The sequence below is a fragment of the Armigeres subalbatus genome, chromosome 1, assembly GCF_024139115.2.
Source record: "Armigeres subalbatus isolate Guangzhou_Male chromosome 1, GZ_Asu_2, whole genome shotgun sequence".
In the NCBI taxonomy this organism is placed as follows: Eukaryota; Metazoa; Arthropoda; class Insecta; order Diptera; family Culicidae; genus Armigeres; species Armigeres subalbatus.
Genome location: NC_085139.1, coordinates 160,373,770 through 160,396,311, shown reverse-complemented (window position 1 = coordinate 160,396,311; position 22,542 = coordinate 160,373,770). Strand labels below are relative to the sequence as shown.

The 22,542-nt window shown below is 40.9% G+C and overlaps 1 protein-coding gene across 4 annotated transcripts in view; it reads left to right on the top strand.

The window, feature by feature from the left end:
* Positions 1 to 22,542, top strand: part of LOC134205423 (methyl-CpG-binding domain protein 5) — a 158,613-nt gene that overhangs the window by 71,156 nt on the left and 64,915 nt on the right. For all 4 annotated transcript variants that reach the window (XM_062680652.1, XM_062680655.1, XM_062680653.1 and 1 more), the window contains one exon: positions 535 to 658. In XM_062680652.1, the coding sequence (XP_062536636.1) occupies positions 535 to 658 (124 nt within the window). The remainder of the gene's footprint in view (positions 1 to 534; positions 659 to 22,542) is intronic.

The following is a 22,542-nucleotide window of genomic DNA, read 5'->3' as shown; positions in this document are numbered from 1 at the left end:
TGGTTCTCAACAGAGTGCTGTAATTGTGCTGTGCACGGCTGCTGTTTATTGCCTACTATAAGTGAATCGTTGCCCGGTTCAACTAGTGGCAAAGCAGTTCTGTCGTTTGCTTACCGTAGCAACTTTAGAAATATGTGGTTGTCGAACATCGCATAGTAATTAATTGGGTTCTTCATGTGACAAGCATGTATGTGTGATATTGGTTGGTTTAGTAAGGCGGCTCAAAAATTGCTTAGTTGACATTTTTTAGATATCTCATGGTTTGAAGCGATAAAGTTTATATAATTAACATTTATTTACCCGAAGGAAATATTTCTCAATGCCCCACAGATAATATTATTTGAAACAGTAATGATGATGTAGATAAACTAGTTTTAGCAAAGACTTACTCAACGCTGAACTCTTTTTGTTACTCTCTTATTTTGTAAAAAATAAATTGCCATCCTTTGGAATATCCGTTCCAAAGGTGTCGACTCAGTCAACAGCACCACAATAATGGTTTAACAACTATGTTTCTCTGTTTTGTCTTTGCAGTCCCTCCGGTGCGCCGCTTCGGAATTTCAATCAAGTCAAGGAGTATCTGCTGAGCGGCGGCACATGCAAATGCGGTCTTCCTTGTCCCTTTCGTCCCGAAGCATTCTTCGAGTTTGATTCTCAGGTAGGTGATTAATCGCTGGTGATTGCTACACGCACGTATAAGGGATTCCTAATTGTTGACTTAATACGGCGTAATTATTGTGGAGACATTAATCGGTTTTGAATTCATAATGTGATTGATTATTATGCGCAGGATTGGGCATTGGATCAACATATCGAGCCTGCTCTGGAGTATACTATGTATTGCATTCCTTTCGGAATTGATTGCATATTATTCGGCGACTTGATAATACGAATATAATTTTGTTTTGTAAAATATCTTGACTGCGCATATCACAGCACATGTTTCAAAATGCGAAAAAGAATCCAATCTTGGAGGGACTCGAACCCTCAACATCCTACAACCTATTAAAAGGTTGAGTCCCTCCAAGACACGTGGATTCCTTTTCGCAAATTTTACATCAATTTGTCCATTTCGAAACATGTGCTGTTCCTTTTAAGGTTTTCGACGTAGTTGATATTTTTTCTTCATTATTTATAGACACTTTGTTTAATTTCATTATATTTAAGGTTTTATTGTACAACAAAGTTGCAGTAGAAGGCTAAAATGCGACGGCAAAAAAAATTACAGGAAAAATCAACACATTTTTGATAATTTTAAAGATTTTAAAAAGTTTTTTATACAATACTAGCTTTATTATTTTATTTATTTTCTCAGACTAAGGCCGATGACATACTCACGCGTGTTCGTGCGCGAACGCGTCCAAGACAAAAGAATTTCTCTTGCTGATATTCTGCTTTACGAGTGCTTGCACGCGTTCCGCATCGCTCGACGAGTCAGTATGTCATCGCCCTAAGGCCAGCGTGGCCTGTGCAGTACATAAAGATCTTCTCCATTCAGCCTGGTCCATGGATGCACGTCGCCAAACACGAAGTCTGCGGAGGGTCCGCAAATCGTCCTCCTCTTGATCGATCCACCTTGCTCGATGTGCACCTCGCCTTCTTGTTCCCGTCGGATCGTTGTCGAGAATCATTTGAACCGGATTTCTGTCCGAGATTCTGGCTAGGTGCCCGGCCCACCGCAGTCTTTCGATTTGTGCGGTGTGAAAGATGGATGGTTCTACCAACAGCTGATGCAACTCGTGGTTCATTCGCCTCCTCCACGTTATTATTATTATTTAATCAGACTAAGGCCGAAGTGGCCTGTGCGGTATATAAAAGTCTTCTCCATTCGGCTCGGTCCATGGCTACACTTCGCCAACCACGCAGTCTACGGAGGGTCCGCAAGTCATCTTCCACCTGATCGATCCACCTTGCCCGCTGCGCACCTCGCCTTCTTGTGCCCGTCGGATCGTTGTCGAGAACCATTTTCACCGGGTTACTGTCCGACATTCTGGCTACGTGCCCGGCCCATCGCAGTCGTCCGATTTTCGCGGTGTGAACGATGGATGGTTCTCCCAACAGCTGATGCAATTCGTGGTTCATTCGCCTCCTTCACGTACCGTCCGCCATCTGCACCCCACCATAGATGGTACGCAGCACTTTCCTTTCGAAAATTCCAAGTGCGCGTTGGTCCTCCACGAGCATCGTCCAGGTCTCGTGTCCGTAGAGGACTACCGGTCTAATGAGCGTTTTGTAGATTGTCAGTTTGGTACGGCGGCGAACTCTATTCGATCGGAGCGTCTTGCGGAGTCCAAAGTACGTACGATTTCCAGCCACTATGCGTCTCCGAATTTCTCTGCTGGTGTCATTTTCGGCGGTCACCAGTGAGCCCAAGTACACAAACTCTTCTACCACCTCGATTTTGTCACCACCGATGCAAACTCGCGGTGGGTGGCTCACATTGTCTTCTCTTGAACCTCTTCCTATCATGTACTTCGTCTTCGACGTGTTGATGCCTAGTCCGATCCGCTTAGCTTCCCTCTTCAGTCTGATGTAGGCTTCCTCCATCTTCTCAAAGTTACGTGCCATAATATCTATGTCGTCGGCGAAACCAAATAGCTGGACGGACTTATTGAAAATTGTACCACTCGTGTTAATACCTGCTCTTCGTATTACCCCTTCCAAAGCGATGTTGAATAGCAAACACGAAAGACCATCACCTTGCCGTAACCCTCTGCGGGTTTCGAAGGGACTCGAGAATGCCCCTGAAACTCGAACTACGCACATCACCCGATCCATCGTCGCTTTGATCAACCGTGTCAGTTTATCCGGAAAACCGTGTTTAGCCGCCCAATGTTAAGCCGCGGCGTCCGACTTCGACGCGTGTTGTACACCGTCGAGAGTTTTGAGCGCAGGCATACTGCAACGAGGTAGTGGTCGGATTCAATATTCGCACTGCGGTAAGTGCGTACGTTCGTGATGTCGGAGAAGAATTTTCCGTCGATTAGAACGTGGTCGATTTGGTTTTCCGTTTCTTGGTTAGGTGATCTCCATGTGGCCTTGTGGATATTTTTGCGGGGAAAGAAGGTGCTTCGGACTACCATTCCGCGGGAGGCTGCGAAGTTTATGCATCGTTGGCCGTTGTCATTCGATACGGTGTGCAGACTATCCGGTCCGATGACCGGTCTATACATTTCCTCCCTTCCTACCTGTGCGTTCATGTCACCGATGACGATTTTGACGTCCCGCAGTGGGCATCCATCGTATGTCTGCTCCAGCTGTGCGTAGAACGCTTCTTTCTCGTCGTCGGGTCTCCCTTCGTGTGGGCAGTGCACGTTGATGATGCTATAGTTGAAGAAACGGCCTTTAATCCTCAGCTTGCACATCCTTGCGTTGATTGGCTGCCACCCAATCACGCGTTGGCGCATCTTACCCAGCACTATGAAGCCGGTTCCCAGCTCGTTGGTGGTGCCACAGCTTTGGTAGAAGGTAGCCGCTCGATGCCCGCTTTTCCACACTTTCTGTCCTGCCATATCAGGCTGTGGCACGTGGCCCTTACGTGAACGGTTTAACTTCTCATAGAACTTTCGTGTGTTATTAGCGCGGTACAGTTGCTCCGTTTCTTCACGGTCTCGATCTTCCTGCTGGCGCTTTTTCCTCCGGAAAATCGAGTTTTGTCTGTTCCGCGCCTGTTTATATCGTGCCTCGTTCGCCCTCGTGCGGTGTTGCAGCAATCTCGCCCATGCTGCATTCTTCTCTTCCACTAACTGCTCACATTCGCCGTCATACCAGTCGTTTCTCTGATCCGGGGCACCGTGCCAAGTGCAGCGGTTGCGGTGCTACCAATGGCGGATCGAATATCTCTCCAGCCATCTTCAAGAGACGCTGCGCCTAGCTGCTCTTCCGTTGGAAGTGCCACTTCCAGCTGCTGCGCGTATTCTTGGGCTAGTCTACCATCTTGTAGCCGCCCAATGTTAAGCCGCGGCGTCCGACTTCGACGCGTGTTGTACACCGTCGAGAGTTTTGAGCGCAGGCATACTGCAACGAGGTAGTGGTCGGATTCAATATTCGCACTGCGGTAAGTGCGTACGTTCGTGATGTCGGAGAAGAATTTTCCGTCGATTAGAACGTGGTCGATTTGGTTTTCCGTTTCTTGGTTAGGTGATCTCCATGTGGCCTTGTGGATATTTTTGCGGGGAAAGAAGGTGCTTCGGACTACCATTCCGCGGGAGGCTGCGAAGTTTATGCATCGTTGGCCGTTGTCATTCGATACGGTGTGCAGACTATCCGGTCCGATGACCGGTCTATACATTTCCTCCCTTCCTACCTGTGCGTTCATGTCACCGATGACGATTTTGACGTCCCGCAGTGGGCATCCATCGTATGTCTGCTCCAGCTGTGCGTAGAACGCTTCTTTCTCGTCGTCGGGTCTCCCTTCGTGTGGGCAGTGCACGTTGATGATGCTATAGTTGAAGAAACGGCCTTTAATCCTCAGCTTGCACATCCTTGCGTTGATTGGCTGCCACCCAATCACGCGTTGGCGCATCTTACCCAGCACTATGAAGCCGGTTCCCAGCTCGTTGGTGGTGCCACAGCTTTGGTAGAAGGTAGCCGCTCGATGCCCGCTTTTCCACACTTTCTGTCCTGTCCAGCAAATCTCCTGCAGCGCCACGACGTCGAAGTTGCGGGGATGTAATTCATCGTAGATCATCCTGTCGCAACCTGCGAAACCTAGCGACTTGCAATTCCATGTTCCAAGCTTCCAATCGTGATTCTGTATTCGTCGCCTAGGTCTTTGCCGATTATATCGAGTCGCATTATCTCTTATATTGTTCGTAATGATTGGTTTTCTAGGCGGCTTATTGGGCCAGCGCAAACCTCCTGTCTCGTCGGAGGGCCGTCGTGTCAGGGCTGTTTAGCGTCCCACCTAACACCAGGACTTGGGCTTGTGCGCTTTGAGCGGCACACGGTCGCTTTGGTGGGGCCTACTTGCGGATACATGCAGCTTTTTATAGAGGTTTAACAGGGCCCACTGTCAAACCCCACCACATCCTAGGCAAGCCCCACAACTCGCAGATGGCCTGGGGAGGGATCGTCAAGCCCTTGGACATAGTCCCTGCTGCCCTCCTCCACGTACCGTCCGCCATTTGCACTCCACCATAGATGGTACGCAGCATTTTCCTTTCGAAAACTCCCAGTGCGCGTTGGTCCTCCATGAGCATCTACCAGGTCTCGTGTCCGTATAGAGAACTACCGGTCTAATGACAATGACAGACAGTTTGGTGTGGAGTCCAAAGTAGTAGAATGCCCCTGAAACTCGAACTACGGACATCACCCGATCCATCTTCGCCTTGATCAACCGTATCAGTTTATCCGGAAATCCGTTTTCGTGCATTAGCTGCCATAGCTGGTTCCGATCGATTTTATTATATGCAGCTTTGAAGTCGATAAATGGATTATGTGTGGGCACGTTGTATTCACGGCATTTCTGCAGTACCTGACGTACGGCGAACAACTGGTCTGTGGTAGAGCGTTCACCCATAAATCTCGCCTGGTTCTGCCCCACGAACTCTCTTGCGTTTGGTGTTAGTCGGCGGCATAAAATTTGGGAAAGTACCTTATAGGCGGCGTTCAGCAATATGATTGCGCGGTAGTTGCTACAATCCAGCTTATCGCACTTATCGTATATGGGACACACGACGCCATCCATCCACTCCTGCGGCAGGACCTCATCCTCTCAAACCTTGCACAGTGTAGCGCTCTAGTTAGTGCCTCACCACCGTGTTTAAACAATTCGGTGCCGTATGTCATGCGCGCATGCTCCAATGTTCATTACCACACCTTTGCCGCCAACTTTTGGATCACCTCACGTTCGTGAGGAGGTTCCCGTTTATGTTCTTTCACATATCGGGCTGTGCAGGCCTAGTGCAGCGGTTTCGGTGCTTCCAATGGCGGATCGAATATCTCTCCTGCCATCTTTAAGAGAAGCTGTACCTAGCTGTGGGATGCAGTCGTTGTCGGAGAGAAGTGGATTCGAATCGTGTATTGTGGTTTTAAATGTTTGATTCAGTTATCTGTTTAGAAGTAAGCTAAATAAATGAGATGAATGAACGCTTAGCTATTAAAGGAGAAAATGATGCGGACTGGATATTGTATCGAACAAAGGCCAACAACGCGTATATATTGCAGCCTCCCGCGGAATAGCAATCCAAAGCACTTTTTTTCTCCGCAAAAATATCCACAGAGCCACATAGAGATCACCTAACCAAGAAACGGAAAACCACGTTCCAAAAATGACGGTACATACTTCCTCGACATCACAAACATTCGCACTTACTGCAATGAGAATTATGAACCCGACCACTACCTCTTTGCAGTATGCCTACATTCTTAGATCTGGACGGTGTACACCACGCGTCGAAGTCGAAGACAGCGGCTAAATATTTGACCGCTGCAAGGCCTTAGACTAGTCCAAGCCATTTCTCTGGCTCAGGGAGTAACAATTTCAACCCTTAGCATCAACTAGACGGGATTGATTTATATGAATCCTTTTTGCATATTTTTTTTTTTGATGATTGGTCTTTATAAACATGATTCGAATATGATTCAAATAAAATATGTGCTACCATCCATTCTTTTTTTAAAAATTATTTGCGGCGCCTCATGCAAGGAATATGCAAACTCATTAGTCGTAACCCACCCTCTAATACATGCAATCACGGCTCTTACTATGCCGCAGTAAAAGCCCGGCGCACCAAAAAATAACGATAAGGCAGGTTCCGACCGACCGCCGGTACGCCTCCCGATAAAAATGGGTTCGAAAATAATTAACTACCCTTCCGTTGCAAAAGTGATGTGGCGTGGCAGTTCGACAGCAACGAGCAGGCACGCATATGCAAACACGTACATTTTTTTCGTTTTATGCAATCTAAACCAACAATCAACCAACTACCATCATTGGCTCCTTGGAGTACCTTATGCGATCGGTAATTACAAACGATGCAAGGCGACGCGACACTGATGATGACGACGACGACGACAAGATCTCACCCCATTGCATTGTTAATTTGCACGAATCATAAAAATTGCACCCCTTTCGATGCCGATGGTAGTCGTTGGTTGCTCGAAAACTAACTAACGGGTAATTACGGCGGTGGTCGCATTGGAAGGTGCACTTTACGACATTGTTCTGGAAAAAAGGTATATTGCACAAAGTACTTCCAGACGGCGCGGCGGTAAAAGCATTTGTATGGAACACTTACTAGCGCTTATAATCACCTGCTGGGTGTAGTTAAAAATCAATTATAACCCTCGGTATAAACGATTGCTCATTGCTCACACTTGAATTGCATGCATGTCTGCATTCATCTAGTTCGCTTCCCTCACCGGGCGATCAATAAATCAAACATTATTTATGGAAGCACAGCACCGTAACGTGTAATTTTAAGTTTGACTGGAATGTACTCACTGTGGTAACATCCTGACATGGGTTCATATCAAATTCGTTTTCAAGTCTAATGTTATTTTACCTGAGCATTATACGTATGTCTACGTTCTAAATGTTTGAAATTTCCATCGACCAAGAACTCAACGGTTGTTTTACATTCAATTGACTACGAGTTTCAGATCCAAAGGCGTGCTCATCAGCCCGGTGGCATCCCTATCTCATACAATAGGTTTGTTTTGCAGCCAACATTATGCGACCGTATCCCACTGACAGTTCTGTATCCTAATGAGAATCAAATGTGATGCTTGTAAACAAAACACATACTATCATGAATTTTACACTGAGATGTTGGCTGCAAAAACATGGCGTCTTGCCACCCACCTGGTGCTCATCGTATACCTTCGTATTTGACATCTCATGCTGACGCGTTCTGGTGACATTGTCGTACTAAACTTTATTTTTTACGAAGTGCACGTGAGATGGTGGCAAAGTAACTGGTCGCTGAATTTTTAAGAATCTTGTTACATCTGTTTCTTTGTGCTAGAAGGATGTGCAGTTTTGCGGTTCAGTGATTTGATCGTGTTGATTTTGATATTCAAATTGATTAAGACCGGCGGTGCCTTCCACATCCTGGAAATCTTCCGCGCATCCATTGCGGAAAACTTTCCTTCAGACTCTGAAAGCTACTCCTCTTCGGTGTACCCTCCCAAATCCTATTTAGAATGTATTCGCTACTAGCATGCGACTGTTCCGTCACATAGTGCTTCTATGATTAGATTCCCTCCAATGACTGATGGGACATTTTCAAGATGGGACAAGTAGGCTTGATGTTTGTTCCTCATTTTCTCCATTCGTTATTTTTTTTGACCCTTCCTTCGGAAGTGTCTATAATTTCACTTTGCATGTGTTACGCAGGTGTGTTACGTATTAATCTATCAAAAAATCTCGTGAATTATTACATAAAATGTATGGTATTTGAAACAAATTAACTTTGACATTAAAAATATAATTATAACAAACGATATGATATGGAGTTATGCCTATTTTTCTGATTTGTTTCACAGAAACAAATGATTTTAATTGAGGAACATATAGAAGCATGTACAAAAATATCTTCTCAGAAAAGCAAAAACGTAAAAATTGAAAGGGATTTCAAAAATTTCTTCAGTGGAAGCTAGATAGCAAATGTAAGCATGTTTTGAGACACTAATAGATCACTTGCATGCATGTATGTGTGCGTAGGTGTGCAAATTCTGAAATTTACTACCATAAAAATCTCGCTCATTTTTAAGGTATTGAACAAGTTTAGTTTTACCAAATTATGCATCCATAAGGCGAAATATATGTTATTATTGAACGCTATTGAGTTTCGCTAAGATCAATGACTGATTTAGTTAGTTCTGGATTAATTAATATCGAGGTCTCTGGAAATTACGGGTACAATATATGCAACCAGCGTTACGATAGTTACTAATCATGTCACAATTGTTATTCAATCCGACGAGCACCTTATAGATAGGCAGCATGAAGTACAGTACGTTATCATTCGTTGAGTTGTCACTCAACCCATGACATCCGCCTTTGGGTAGACAATTATTTTGTCACTTTCACGGTAAATCGCCGTGGGAAGCTGAGTAGTTTTAGCTCCTTTTAAATACTTGAGTCTAAAAAAAACTTCTTTATAACTAAGGAAGGGTCAAAATCTCACTGTAGGTGGATTAATCTGGATTTTTTTATATGGGACTGATATGTGATCATAGGCATTTTATGGCACTATACGTACCACAAATACAGGTCAGGCCCCAGTTGGAAGTGAAATACACTCTAATGGGTCCTACGTAAAAATCTCCATCCTCTAAGCCATCCTGATCCTAGATTTCCAGACAATTCGTATAGTTGCAAAAGCAGTCGTAGTCTTCTTGATCTCATGTCGATATTAGTTCCGCGGTGCAAAAGCTACGCACAATGGATACGTTTTCGTGACTTTAACCGATTGCCAAGATATTGAAACTTGCTGACTTTTTCCACTGCTTGTCCGGCTACCTTAAAGTTGGTGGAGTTATTCGTGATGACATCATCAGTTCGAATTCAAGCAAGATGGATCGAAATCTCAGTGAACTGAAGGAAAACTTTCACGGAAAGGACAAGGCACAAGGTTGTGGACCGTGGTGGCAAAGTTTCTCTCTTTGCTTGTTTGTAATGAAAATGGCAAAAATTTGACAATCTAAAAATACAGAATACATATTTTCTAGATCTAGACCAACATTTGACAACATTTATTCCTTCTGATTCTTCGTCTACATCTACATATATAGTTATAATCAGAACGACGAATCAGAAGGAATAATGTTTGGCTGTTACGCCCTTTTCGATTGTTGGTTTAGTTTTCTCCTAATTTCCACAAATTATTCTTTTCAACCCGATAACAGTATGTTAGTTGCTGGATGCGAATGAAATTCGTCATAATTTCTGTACACGCTAAAAATGAACTACTCAAAATTGAGTCGAATCCGACTCATTTTCATTAAAAACGGGACAACTCAAAATTTGAGTAAAAGATACTACTTCAATAAAATGATGATTGCACTTAAACTAGGAGTCTGTTTGTTGTAAAATGCACTTAGATAGATAGATAAACCAAGACAAAATTTTCAAAACGACTTATCTGCTTTCGTAAACAAAGATTCAAACGTCGATTTGACGAATCTGATAGAACTGTGAAGCAAACCAACGCCATCAACAGGTAGCCGAAGCCTTCACCTACCTATTGATAGTGTTGGTTTGCGTGGGAGTGCTATCAGTTTCGTCAAATCGACGTTTGAATCTTTGTCTAGAAAAGCAGATAAGTCGTTTTGAAAATTTTGTCTTGAAACTTGATTCGCATCTGTCGTATTAAAAATTTATGGAAGGCCAAGCTTAACTTTCGCGAAATCATCATTTTATTGAAGTAGTATCTTTTATTCAAATATTGAGTTGTCCCGTTTTTAATGAAAATGAGTCGGATTCGACACAATTTTGAGTAGTTCATTTTTAGCGTGTATCTTCAAGAACGAACTGCGGATTCGTGATGTCGAGACGAATTCAAATGCGAATGTTATTGTCCAACATTTTCTCGCGCTCTGACTTCTGTCGGGAAGCGGTTGAGGACACTCAATGGTCATAGCGAATTCGGAAGAAAGTACGTTCACTCTAACTTTCACCTACTCAGTGACTGAGTAAAATTGTATTGCCATCTCTTTTCTTCCCACGGAAATTTTACTCAGTTTCCGTCAAAAGCAGGATTACTCATAGTTTTGAGTTGTCCTGCTTTTGACGGAAATTGAGTAAAATTTCCGTGGGATAGAAAGAGAGAGCAATACAATTTTACTCAGTCACTGAGTAGGTGAAAGTTAGCGTGTTGTCTTCGATGGGTAGCACGGACATCTTGTTGATGGGACGACGAGAAGTTGTCCCAATCAGGTTATCATCACCGGGATGTACCGCTGTGATGCGGTTCATTTTCTAATTGATAGGAGGTCGATTATGGTCATGAAGAAGCATTACCATACCGTTCTCGATTTTCGGCTTAGTGCAAAGATTTTTCTCCCTGAGTTGGAAAGTGTTAACATGATCTCGACTTAAGGCGCGCCATAAATGTTCCCGCATGAGCTGGAGATGTGGCCACCGGCTGTGACGTCTTTCAGAGCAAGTTCGGTTGCAGCAGCGGACGGTCACCCTTTGAGATAGCACGCTAAAAATGAACTACTCAAAATTGAGTCGAATCCGACTCATTTTCATTAAAAACGGGACAACTCAATATTTGAGTAAAAGATACTACTTCAATAAAATGATGATTTCGCGAAAGTTAAGCTTGGCCTTCCATCAATTTTTAATACGACAGATGCGAATCAAGTTTATCTATCTATCTAAGTGCATTTTACAACAAACAGACTCCTAGTTTAAGTGCAATCATCATTTTATTGAAGTAGTATCTTTTACTCAAATTTTGAGTTGTCCCGTTTTTAATGAAAATGAGTCGGATTCGACTCAATTTTGAGTAGTTCATTTTTAGCGTGAGGATCGTTTGAGATGGCGAATAATAGTCGGTCAGTTCAGTTCAGCACTAGGGTATCCAATCATGGTTTGAACCAAATGGCAGGTTTCAGTTGAGCCGTCAAAATAAAGTTGATTTATTTCATTGAAGGGACATGTTGGAACTGCGATTTCTAGTTTGTATTGAAGCTTAGAAGCTTATCTTTCTAAAAACATCCTGGGTGCACATACTTATGCTTAGTTTCATTGAAAAAACTTAATAATTACATAACTTTGATTCGTACCATGGTTTGAACTACACTGTTCATGGTTTGAACTAAATTCGTACCATGGTTTGAACTACTGCGGCAGCCAGCAGCTCCTAAATATAATACTAATCACATGCATGAAACGCTGAAGAAATCTGTAGAAAAGCAAATTTGTTTTACTATTCATCTTCTCGCATTCGATTAGTAACTCGAAACGTGTGAAAATCGTCTAAATTATCAATATGAAAATTGCGATTTTTCCATATTGGAAATGTAAACAAAATGCTCCAGCTAGACGCATGCAGCGCTCCTAGCGGACAGCAGCAGAACATGACTGCATTTACAAGTTCAAACCATGGTACGAATTTAGTTCAAACCATGATCAGTTTTTACCTTGTATAAATGTTACTATTTTAACTATTTGAAACTGTTTCTCAATTGTATGATGACGTCAATCGATTACAGATGAAAAAAGCATTCTTTTTATATATTGATCTCACTCCTGTGTCAAAAATGCGTCCTTTACGAGCTTTTTGAAATTATGCCACTGGTGGGGGGAATTGGCGCAAATTCAGGACGTTTTTAAATCGCTTTGTTTTATTACTAAAACAATATGTACAAATGTTTAAATAAACTCTATCACTTCCAGTATACCTATATATTCCATTCATACTGTTTTAGGTTCATTTCCTGCCAATTAGATGGTAATTTCTACTGATTTCAAAATGGTTCAAACCATGATACGCTTTTCACTAGTTCAAACCATGATTGGATACCCTACTTCGTACTCAATCAAAACAATAGTAAGCTCCTCGAACGTCAACTTAACGTTGCCGACAATGCATTGTGCTTTAGGAGGGTCTTCGCAAATTTTATTGTGGCCTCCCAAAGGCCTTCGAATTTTGGTGTTTTTGCGGGAATTAAACGCCATTCGAACCCACGGGTAAGACAGAAATCTTGAATTGATCCTAATAGTTTGCTGGTTGCGAAATTGTTGATTCCGTTTGTGGCGCAACCGCTAAACCATACATGACGTTCGATGTATAGCTACAAGAACGATAGAAAGGCCTCGGTATTCAAGTCCGATACATGGACGGTCTTGTTTATCACGCAAACGTATGCTTTTAACAAGGCTTGTTTAATGAGGGACGGTCTGACGTAGTCTACGCCGGTGACTGCAAACGAAAGTAAGGGTACGACTCTTTCAGCGGTTAGGTTACCCATCAACTTTCGGATTGATTCGAAAGCATTTTACGCACTTTCGAGTACCGTAATCCGGGGGAACATTGATCACCAGGGTAACATTGATCAGTTTCACTATTTTCATGACATGAATAAAATATTATTTCCTGTTATCACAATTACTTATTGTGAGTTAGGTATCTTAATCTTGACTAAATTTGCTGCTGAATGATATAAAATTCGGATGAATTTGCATTTCTTTTCGCCAAAATTTGAACAATAAAATCAACATTGATTTTTTGAACTCACAGCAAGCTGACAAAAAACACTCAAACAAGTGTAATAACAAAAAAAAATAAGCTTGTACCTATAGTTATGTGATAAGTAATCTTATTTTCTTGGTTAACCCATAGTTTTTGTTTCGAAATTTTGATATATATTGTTGAATAACCAGATAATTCCACTAGCGGTGATGATGTCTTTCTCGAAACAATCGATGCTCATCGCTTTAGCGTAAGAGATTCCAACTATAATTGCCTATAATTGCGTTTGCTTACGCTTTCTCTATAGATAAATGATTGATCAAAGTTACCCGAAATTTCAAAATGAAAAAACTCGACAAAAAACATTTTTAAAACAAGTTTAAAATTATCAAATAATCAAGAACAACAGCCTTATACATTCTACATGTAGCAGTACTCGTTTTTAAAAATATGAAAAAAGTTATGATTTCACTTACGGGGGAAATATTTACAAAACAATTTTAAAAATCAATGTTCCCCCGGATTACGGTAACTATTCGGATAATACGGCGTGCGTTCAACAGCCAGTATCATTGTCCCATAGCGCTCATGAGCAGTCCACCTGCAGCTGTTCGACGAACCAAAAGGAACTTGTCCGGTAAGATTATAAGATAACGGGTTTCGAAGAAAAATAAGGAGGATTCTTCGCTAGAGCGCGACAATTATACAATTTGTCTATGGTTGCTTAACCTTCCGCAATTCGCTTCAACTTTCATAACACGAGAACTCGCGTGTTGTAAAAAGTACAACAGACCGAAAATCCGTTATATTGAAGCCAATTAAAATGATATTAACGTGATTTTTTCGGGAAAATAATACAGGGGATAGATACTCTCAAAGTCCAATAATTCTTATGCTGGTCCTCTGGAGGGTCTGGAACCAACGGAACAGCGGTGAAATAGTCAGTTTTCTGAATTAACAAATTTTAACAAAACAATATTTTCAAAAATCCTGGCGTAGTGCAATAAATTCTAAACCCATCGATGATCCCATGCGGCCTTATGAGTCAAGGGAAAACATGATTTGGAGTTCTTCCACTTAGCGGCGCTAGTGTATTTATTTTGCTATTAGTTTGGTTTGATATCTCGGTATGTGTGGGAATTAAAAAGTTGCCGTCCTCTACAAATTTGTCCGAGGATTGGAAACCAATATGTTGAGAAACGGTTTTGATCAGAATAGGACCGTAAGGCGGTGTTAGTGTATATGTGAGATTAGTTTAGTTCGATATCTCGGGATTTCTGGGAATCAGAAAGTTGCCGTCTTCTACAAAGTTGTTCGGGGATTATAAACCAATATGTTGAGGAGCGGATTAGCTTGGACTCGGGGTGATCTTCCAGTCGTAGGATCGGGAAGATCGTCATTAAACACGTATTTCTTTAGCAAGTCTCCCTCTACTCTAAAATTGGGATAGTCATCGGGTCGATTCAAAACAGACAATGTCATGTCGCTGTACCATGAGGGCGAGGATCGTGCAGACATCGTTCCATTACACTCCGTGACAACGCGTCGGGCAGGATATTGTCGTTGCCGCGCCGGTGAACCGCCGGTGTCGTATACTTGAAGCGAAATACTCTATCGACTGAGTCGCGTTGAAGGCATCTACTTCGTACGCATGATGACGCTCCTGGGTTGTTAACTTTTTTGAAAAGTATTCAATAACCCTTTCGTGGTCATCTATTTTCTGGGTGAGAACACCGGTGACGGCGTGATCACTCGCGTCAGTATGAATGATAAACTCCTGATCAAAATCGGGGCTGGGCAGTACCGGAACCGTAATAAACTTCACTTTTATTGCCTGGAATGCTTCCTCCGCTTCTACAGTCCATCTCACTGTCTTCGAGTTGGTTTTTAGAAGCTCGGAGAGGGCGGCGGTAGTCTTGATGAATTCGGGGATAAATCTCCGATAATAATTAGATATTCCGATAAATCGGCGGAGTTTTGTTATAGTCGTAGGACGTTCGTACTCCACAATGGGTTTTATCTTCTCTGGGTTAATTTTCAAACCTTGCAAAAAAGTACGTAACCCAAAAATGGAATTTCCTTCAGGCAGAAGTAAGATTTCTCGAGCCTAATCGAGAGATTAGCCTCCCTCAGGCGCTTCGCCACCTCTTCAAGAAGCCGTACGTGTTCCGCCCGAGTAAACGAAGACATTCGGTTCCAGCACACCATGACCCAGTACTCGGTTCATCAATCTCGCCATCATTGCTGGGCTGTTGATTAAACCGAATGGTAGGCGTTTGAACTGGAACATCCCCTTCCCCTGAACACTAAATGCGCAATATTTCCGCGACACCCTGGTAAAGGGAATTTGAAGGAATGCCTCAGTAAGGTCAATCGTAGACAGGTAAATTGCGCGTGGTAGTCTACCATAGATATGGGCAAAACAGATCACTTCGATGAACGGATCAGATCTGGATCATTCATTCTAAGGATCCGGATCTTTCAACCGGATCGGATCCCTAGAGCAAAATGCAAAAAGGATGCGAAATAATGAAGCGTTAGTCATTCAGGCTCACACTTTTGAACCGTATTGAAAATATCTTCACCCTTTCTTGTTTACAAGCGTACGGAGTACAAACATTCATTCATTTCATTTATTTACCATTTGATAATTTATAATAAAACTCTTATCTCTATATAAATAACATTCTTGACTATCTATACATATTTTTAATCCATATTGAGCAATTTCTTTTAAATTCGGAGATAGTTCTAACATCTTTAATAGTTCTAGGCAGCTGATTATACATTCTTATGCCACTATAATAAACAGATTTCTGCGTCATTGTCATAGTAAACGGCACAACACGTAAATCATCAATTTGTCGGGTTCTATGTGTATGTATGTTGTGTCCTCGTATTATTATGTTGGTCAAGTACTCAGGCAAAAGATTATTACTAAGTTTGTAAATCATTGTCAGTACATTAAATATTATTCGTTCTTTCACAGAGAACCATTGTAAGGTTTCTAACATGCATAAAATGGAGGTATATCTACTGCAATTAAGAATGTATCGCATGAACTTGTTCTGTAATCTTTGTAATCTAATTAAATGCATATCACTGGCTAAAAGTAGCACAGAAGAACAATAATCAATATGTGGAGCTACTAAAGTCTTGTTCAGACATATTTTACTCCAAAAAGTCAATTGACTCTTCAAACGAACTAACATGCCATATTTCCTAGCTACTTTTTTAATCACTTCGTCAATGTGTTCCTTAAATATAAGTTTATCGTCGATATGAACTCCAAGGTATTTAAAAACTCTTACCCTTTCTATTTCAACTCCCTCAATATCGATCTTGAACTCTGTATAATTTAATTGTTTTCTATTACTTATTAACATCCATTTGGTTTTTTGCACATTCAGTTTAAGCTTTTTAATTTTCAACCACTTATTCAACCCTTGTATATCTTCATTCATTTTAGCCATTGCTATTTTAACATCCCTCTCTCCAATAAATATAACTGTATCATCGGCAAACAGATTGATATCACAGTGACGAATGGCTCCTTTCATATCATTAATGTATAAAATAAATAAAATTGGTCCCAGAACACTACCCTGTGGAACACCAAGGGGCACTGTTTTGGGTGACGATGAAGAATTCTCATACTGACACACTTGACTTCTATCAGATAAATAAGATTCAAACCATTTAAGAACATTTCCTCCTATTCCATATTTCTTCATTGTTTTTACCATTACCGGCCGTGATATAGTTTCAAAGGCTCTTTTTAGATCCAAGTATAATATTATTATAGTCTTCTTTTCTTCAATCATTCGTTTCCACTTAAAAAGCAATAAATTTAGTGCAGATTCACAAGAATGGTTTTGTCTAAAGCCGGATTGTTCATGTATTAAAATGTTCTCCTCATTTAAATATTCAAGCAATTGCTCTTTTACAATAATTTCTAACACTTTCTCAAAAATAGGTAACGTGTTAATAGGTCTATATTCTTCAGCTTTTTGTGGTTCCTGCTATTTTAGGTATTGGTATTACTGTAGATTGCTTCCAACTACTCGGGAACTTACCCTGCACAAGAGAATCGTTGATTATTTCAAGTAAATGTTGTCCCGTAACTTCCAAAGAATCTTTAAGCACTTGTAAATTTACATTATCTATTCCTGATGAACTACCAATTTTGTCTATAGCCTTACAAAGAGATTCATAAGAGACTTCATGAAACACCTTCCATTTCTCTGTAGTATAATTGTTCTCACTGTCGAAGCAATCTTGCACATTCTCAATGGAATCGTTAATTTGCTGAATACTGTCAACAAAATAACTATTGAACTTTTACAAATCTCATCATTATTATCAATAACTTCACCATTAAAACTAATACTACTTGCAGGCTTTTCCTTATTACTCCACAGCGACTTCAAAGTTTTCCATAATTGTTTGCTATTTCCTTTATTTTGTTCTATTTTTCTTTGTGTATATTCTGCCTTTGCTGATCTTATTGAGTACGAATATTCATTCCTCAATACTTTGTAATATTGCCAATGTACTTCCTCCCAACTTTCACTAGCTTTCTTATATGCCTCATCCCTTGCCTCTTGCAAAGCTTTCAATTCAGCCGTGTACCACTTTTTTCTATTGTTAGAAGTAATTCTCTTACTAACAACTAGTGAATTTACACTTTCTTTTAGGACTGTACTAAATTCATCTGCTTTCTCATCTAGTTGTCTGTCACTGTCATTTGACATTCCACTTCTCAGTAGACATAAAAGCGCATTTTTTGAGTAATTCTTCCAACATTTAATAGTTAAGTCACTTTCTGTAAATTCAAAAGAATCCTTAAAATTTATCTGTAGGGTTTCATGGTCGGAAATTTTGTTGTTGTAATCAATAGACACGTGTAATTCATTATCATTGCAGAATACTAAATCGATTATAGTTTGTGACCTTATGGTACGCCTTGTGATTTCCTTAACCTTCTGATCTAGACCAAATCCTTGCATAACATTGCGAAGATTTCTACTGTCATTGGCATTCTTCCAATTTATATTGAAATCACCTGCTATGAAGTTCATTCCTCTGTCGTCCAAAATTTTCTCAAGCCAGCTTTGTTCTAAGTATTGCAAAAGTTCTAGTTCATTTACGCTTGGTGAATGGTAGATCAACCCATACACTCCTGTTTTAAGTCCTTTGACTACTTTAATGGCCATGAACCAATTAAGTCCACACGTTGAATTATCAATAACTCTATATTTCACTGAATCGTGAATATACATGATTAACCCTCCCGTGTGTCTTGAAGACGATAAGCAACACAACATGTTATAATTTCTTATATTGTACTCACTTACTCCTATGTTTTCTGTGAAATGAGTCTCGGTCAGCATAACTATTTTAGGCTTTTTCCTGTTAATCATAATTTCCAACTCCGAAAAATGTGATGTAATGCCAGCAACATTAACTAGAATAACATCCGCAACATTCTTCAATTGCTATGCTCTATAATTTATAAAGCTCTTCGAAATCGATACTTTTTTCAAATAAATCGGACAATCTACACTCCATGATGAATGATTTGTGTCAAATTTAGACTTTCTTTCTCTATTTGAATACATACAATTTACACATGATTCTTGTTCCGATGAACAATCTTTCACATCATGACTTTCGGCACACTTAGCACAGTGAACGTCATTTTTACAATCACCTGCTCTATGCCCATATCCGCAACATTTGAAGCACCTCAAGATTTCAATACTTTCGAAAACTCTACACCTTTCAAAATCAATATTGAGCTTACCTTTGCGAATAATTCTCTCAAATGTGCTTGCATCTACTTCACATATTATCGAAAATTCCGCATTTTTCTTCGATGGAATACACTTCAATACTTTTAAAAATTGGACGTCTCAATATCATTCTGGTGATTCAAGATGTCAATGAGTTCATTTGAACTATATTCACCTGCAACACCCATGATTTTATTCTAGGCCTCTTAGGTTGCTCAATATCGGCAGAATAATCTTCACCGAATTTTTCTCTCATGATACCTACAAGCCCTTTGGCTTCACTCTCAGTCCCGCAATCAACAACAATCGCACCATTCATGCCATTTCGTACACTTTTCACTCCTATCTCAGCTGGATTTATTTTGCTTCTCACCGCTTTCTTCGTTTGATGGTTTGATTGCTGCGCAGCAGGTTTAATTCGCACCGAACACCCGAATTTCTTATTGGAACTTATTCCGCTATTATTCATTTCTCTCCCTTCTTCCAATGCATTTGCACGCACGTTTTTATCATTACTATTGTTTGAACCAGTCACACTTGTATTTCGAATACGTCCAGACCGCAAAATAGAATCCGTTCCGGAATTCGTTTTCTTTCTACGCACGACTTCAGCAAAGCTGCTAGATGATGGATTTCCATCATATTCTTCAATGGAGCCATTGCCCACAGCAGAACTAGTTATTTTGTTCGCATTTTTATTAACCGAATTAGTTATTTGTTTCTCTATACTTCTCAGTTGCTCCCCATATGCTCCAGTACTTTTTTCAACCATCTTTCTCATCTTTTCTTCGCACTGTTTAAAATATTGATCACAATCCATTTTAGCAAAATTGGATTCAATTTTACCTAAACGGTTTACAACATCATCTAAGACACTCATAATACTGTTGCATTTTTCCGTCATATCGTTCAAACATACTTGTTTTTTTCTACAATCATGGCACATATACTTGAGAGCAAGATTTTCTCGCAATGCTAATTCGCCGGCATTAGTCAGATCGGCGCATTTTGCATGTAGTACTTGGCCACAGCCACCGAAACAAAATATTCTCTCTTTCACATTTATTGCTTTGCAGCAAACGTTACACTGTACCGACATTTTGCCGCCGCTTTCTGATGATTGTTTTCAGGCGGCCGCAGGCCGCTTTGTTCAATTATCACTTTCACTGGCCTAGGCCTTATTTGCGTGATATTTTATTCACGAAAATATAAGAAATGCTCAACTTCTCAAGCACAAATTATATATCGTTGGAATATATGTTCTATTACGCATTTAACAATATATACCACTTTGCGTATAAACTTATTTTACACAGTTTAAAATATACTTTAACTGCAGTCTCTGTTTTCACGTCTAATCTCTGTTTAGAACTCTCTGTTTGATGAGTTTTACTTACTTTTACTTACAAATGCTCAAATAATTTGCTGAACTGGTGAACCGGATCTTTAAAAAAAAAGATCCACGAATCATTTACTCACTTAAGAGATCCGGATCTTTGTAACGGTTCCGGATCTGAATGCCCATCTCTAGTCAGTTCAGCCTAGGACTAGGCCTAGGTAGACTCTACCAAGTATTCGGCCAGGGTGGGGAAGGGGATAGGCATCACGTACGGTCCTCTCGTTGAGTTTGCGAGCAACGATACAAAGGCGGATCGCACCGGATGTGTTTCGTATCGGTACTATGTTCAATAGATTGGGCATCATAATTTTTTCAAATCAATGGTTTTTTGAAGCCATTCTGGGTCCTGAACAACTGTGCAGAATTTGGGACCGATTGGTTACTTCCTCGCTTTCCGCATCGCGTTTGAAGTTTGTATGGAAATTAATATGGGAGAACGTATATTTTTGCATTTCTACTACAAGAGGGTTTTAGTTCATCGTAAACCAAGTGGCACATTACGTTGAAGCATAACCCAAAGGATGCCGAAAAATTTTGCTGAAGAAGGCACGTTGCTGGAACGTCCACGAAAAAAGTTATAACGCTTCGAAGATTGAGTGTTCAAACCATATGCAAAAAGTCATTTATTCTGCCAGCACTGCCGAATTACGTGGAGCAATAATTTAACTGAGTGTTATTTCAAAATTATTGATTTTATAGGACTTTGGAGCTAATGGGAGATATTCGGAATGATTTTACAAAGTAAAAATTCCGACTAGAAGAAAAATGGGTTTTGCCCTCTGACAATTACAGGTTGTCCGGTAGTGCTGGCAGAAACATTGATTTCTTGCATATGGTTTAAACAATCAATTTTCGAAACGTAATAACATTTTTTGTAGACCTTCCAGCTGCGTACCTTCTTCGGCAAAGTCTTTCGGCATCTTCCAGGCTATATGCTAACGTATTGAGTCACGTGATTGATGATAAATTGAAGCCGCTAAGAGCAAAAATGTAAAAAAGTACGTTTTCCCATACTAATCTCCATGTAAATTTAAAACGCGATGCGGCATGCGAGGTCGCAACCAATCGAACCCATATTTTGCACAGTTGATTGGGGTCCCAAAACGATTCAGAAAAACCTCGATCTCACTTGATCTGACGAAGTTTGCGTTTTTCCATTCAACTGCGCCCCACTCTAATGTTCAAGGACCATTCAGAATTAGATTCTTCTATTATCCCACGTTCAAGTAAACGATCAAGTTCAGCAAACAATCCCGTCTGAATTTCCGGGGCGATGGGGCACGGGTAGATCCGAATTGAATTGCTGGACACACACTCGTCTTTCAGAACGATTTTGTGTTTGCAGGTTGGTAGTATCAAGCGTTTGAGTTTGCAACTTTGAAAGGATGTTTCACTTCTTCTAGACGCTTTGTTTGACTTTCAGTGACGTTCGGTTCAGAAGTCCCCTGATTAGATGTCTCTTTTGAGCTACTGGCTGTGAGTGTGGAAATAGCCGGGTAAATATTTAAAACTATCCAGAAATCAATTCTGCAAATGAATTATTTGGTAAGATTGGGTGCTACCAGGATAGATAAAACCCTTGTCTTACCATTGAATGTGAACGAAATGATGACTTCTCCGAGTACTTCCAACGGAGATCCAGCAGATGTTCGTAATTCCATCAGCTGATCAGGTTTTCCGATACGCACATTTCCCAATTTTTGAAAAACGGACGAATTAATGAAAGATAGGTTACTTCCGCAATCTAGAAGCTTAGCTTAGCGGGGGCGGGGTTCGAAGGCCTTTAGTCTGAAATTATTAATGATTACCTGGTTTATTGCAACATTAAGATGGTCGATGGGGTGGCCGGTGTGTCTATCTGTTGAATCAGGCCGAAGGATCCGGATAGAAAAAGCCTCCAATTGTGGCGGACTAATGCGGTTGACAGGTACCGTTAAAGTGCGGACGGTGATGGCGGCGGTAGAGTGGATGACTTTTGCCGACAGTAGCCAACAAATGCGGTTCGAGAATGGACGACGAGAGCTGTGGATTTTCATTGGACATTCATTGGTTTGCGTAGAATATTCTTCAGTTATTATTATACCTATGGTGAAGGTGGTAAACTCTATACAATATTGTATGGTAAAGAGCATTGACTAACTCGCTGGCCATTATCAGAAACAGCTTAGAAGAAAAATGTTAGTCTAGGGCGAACTGT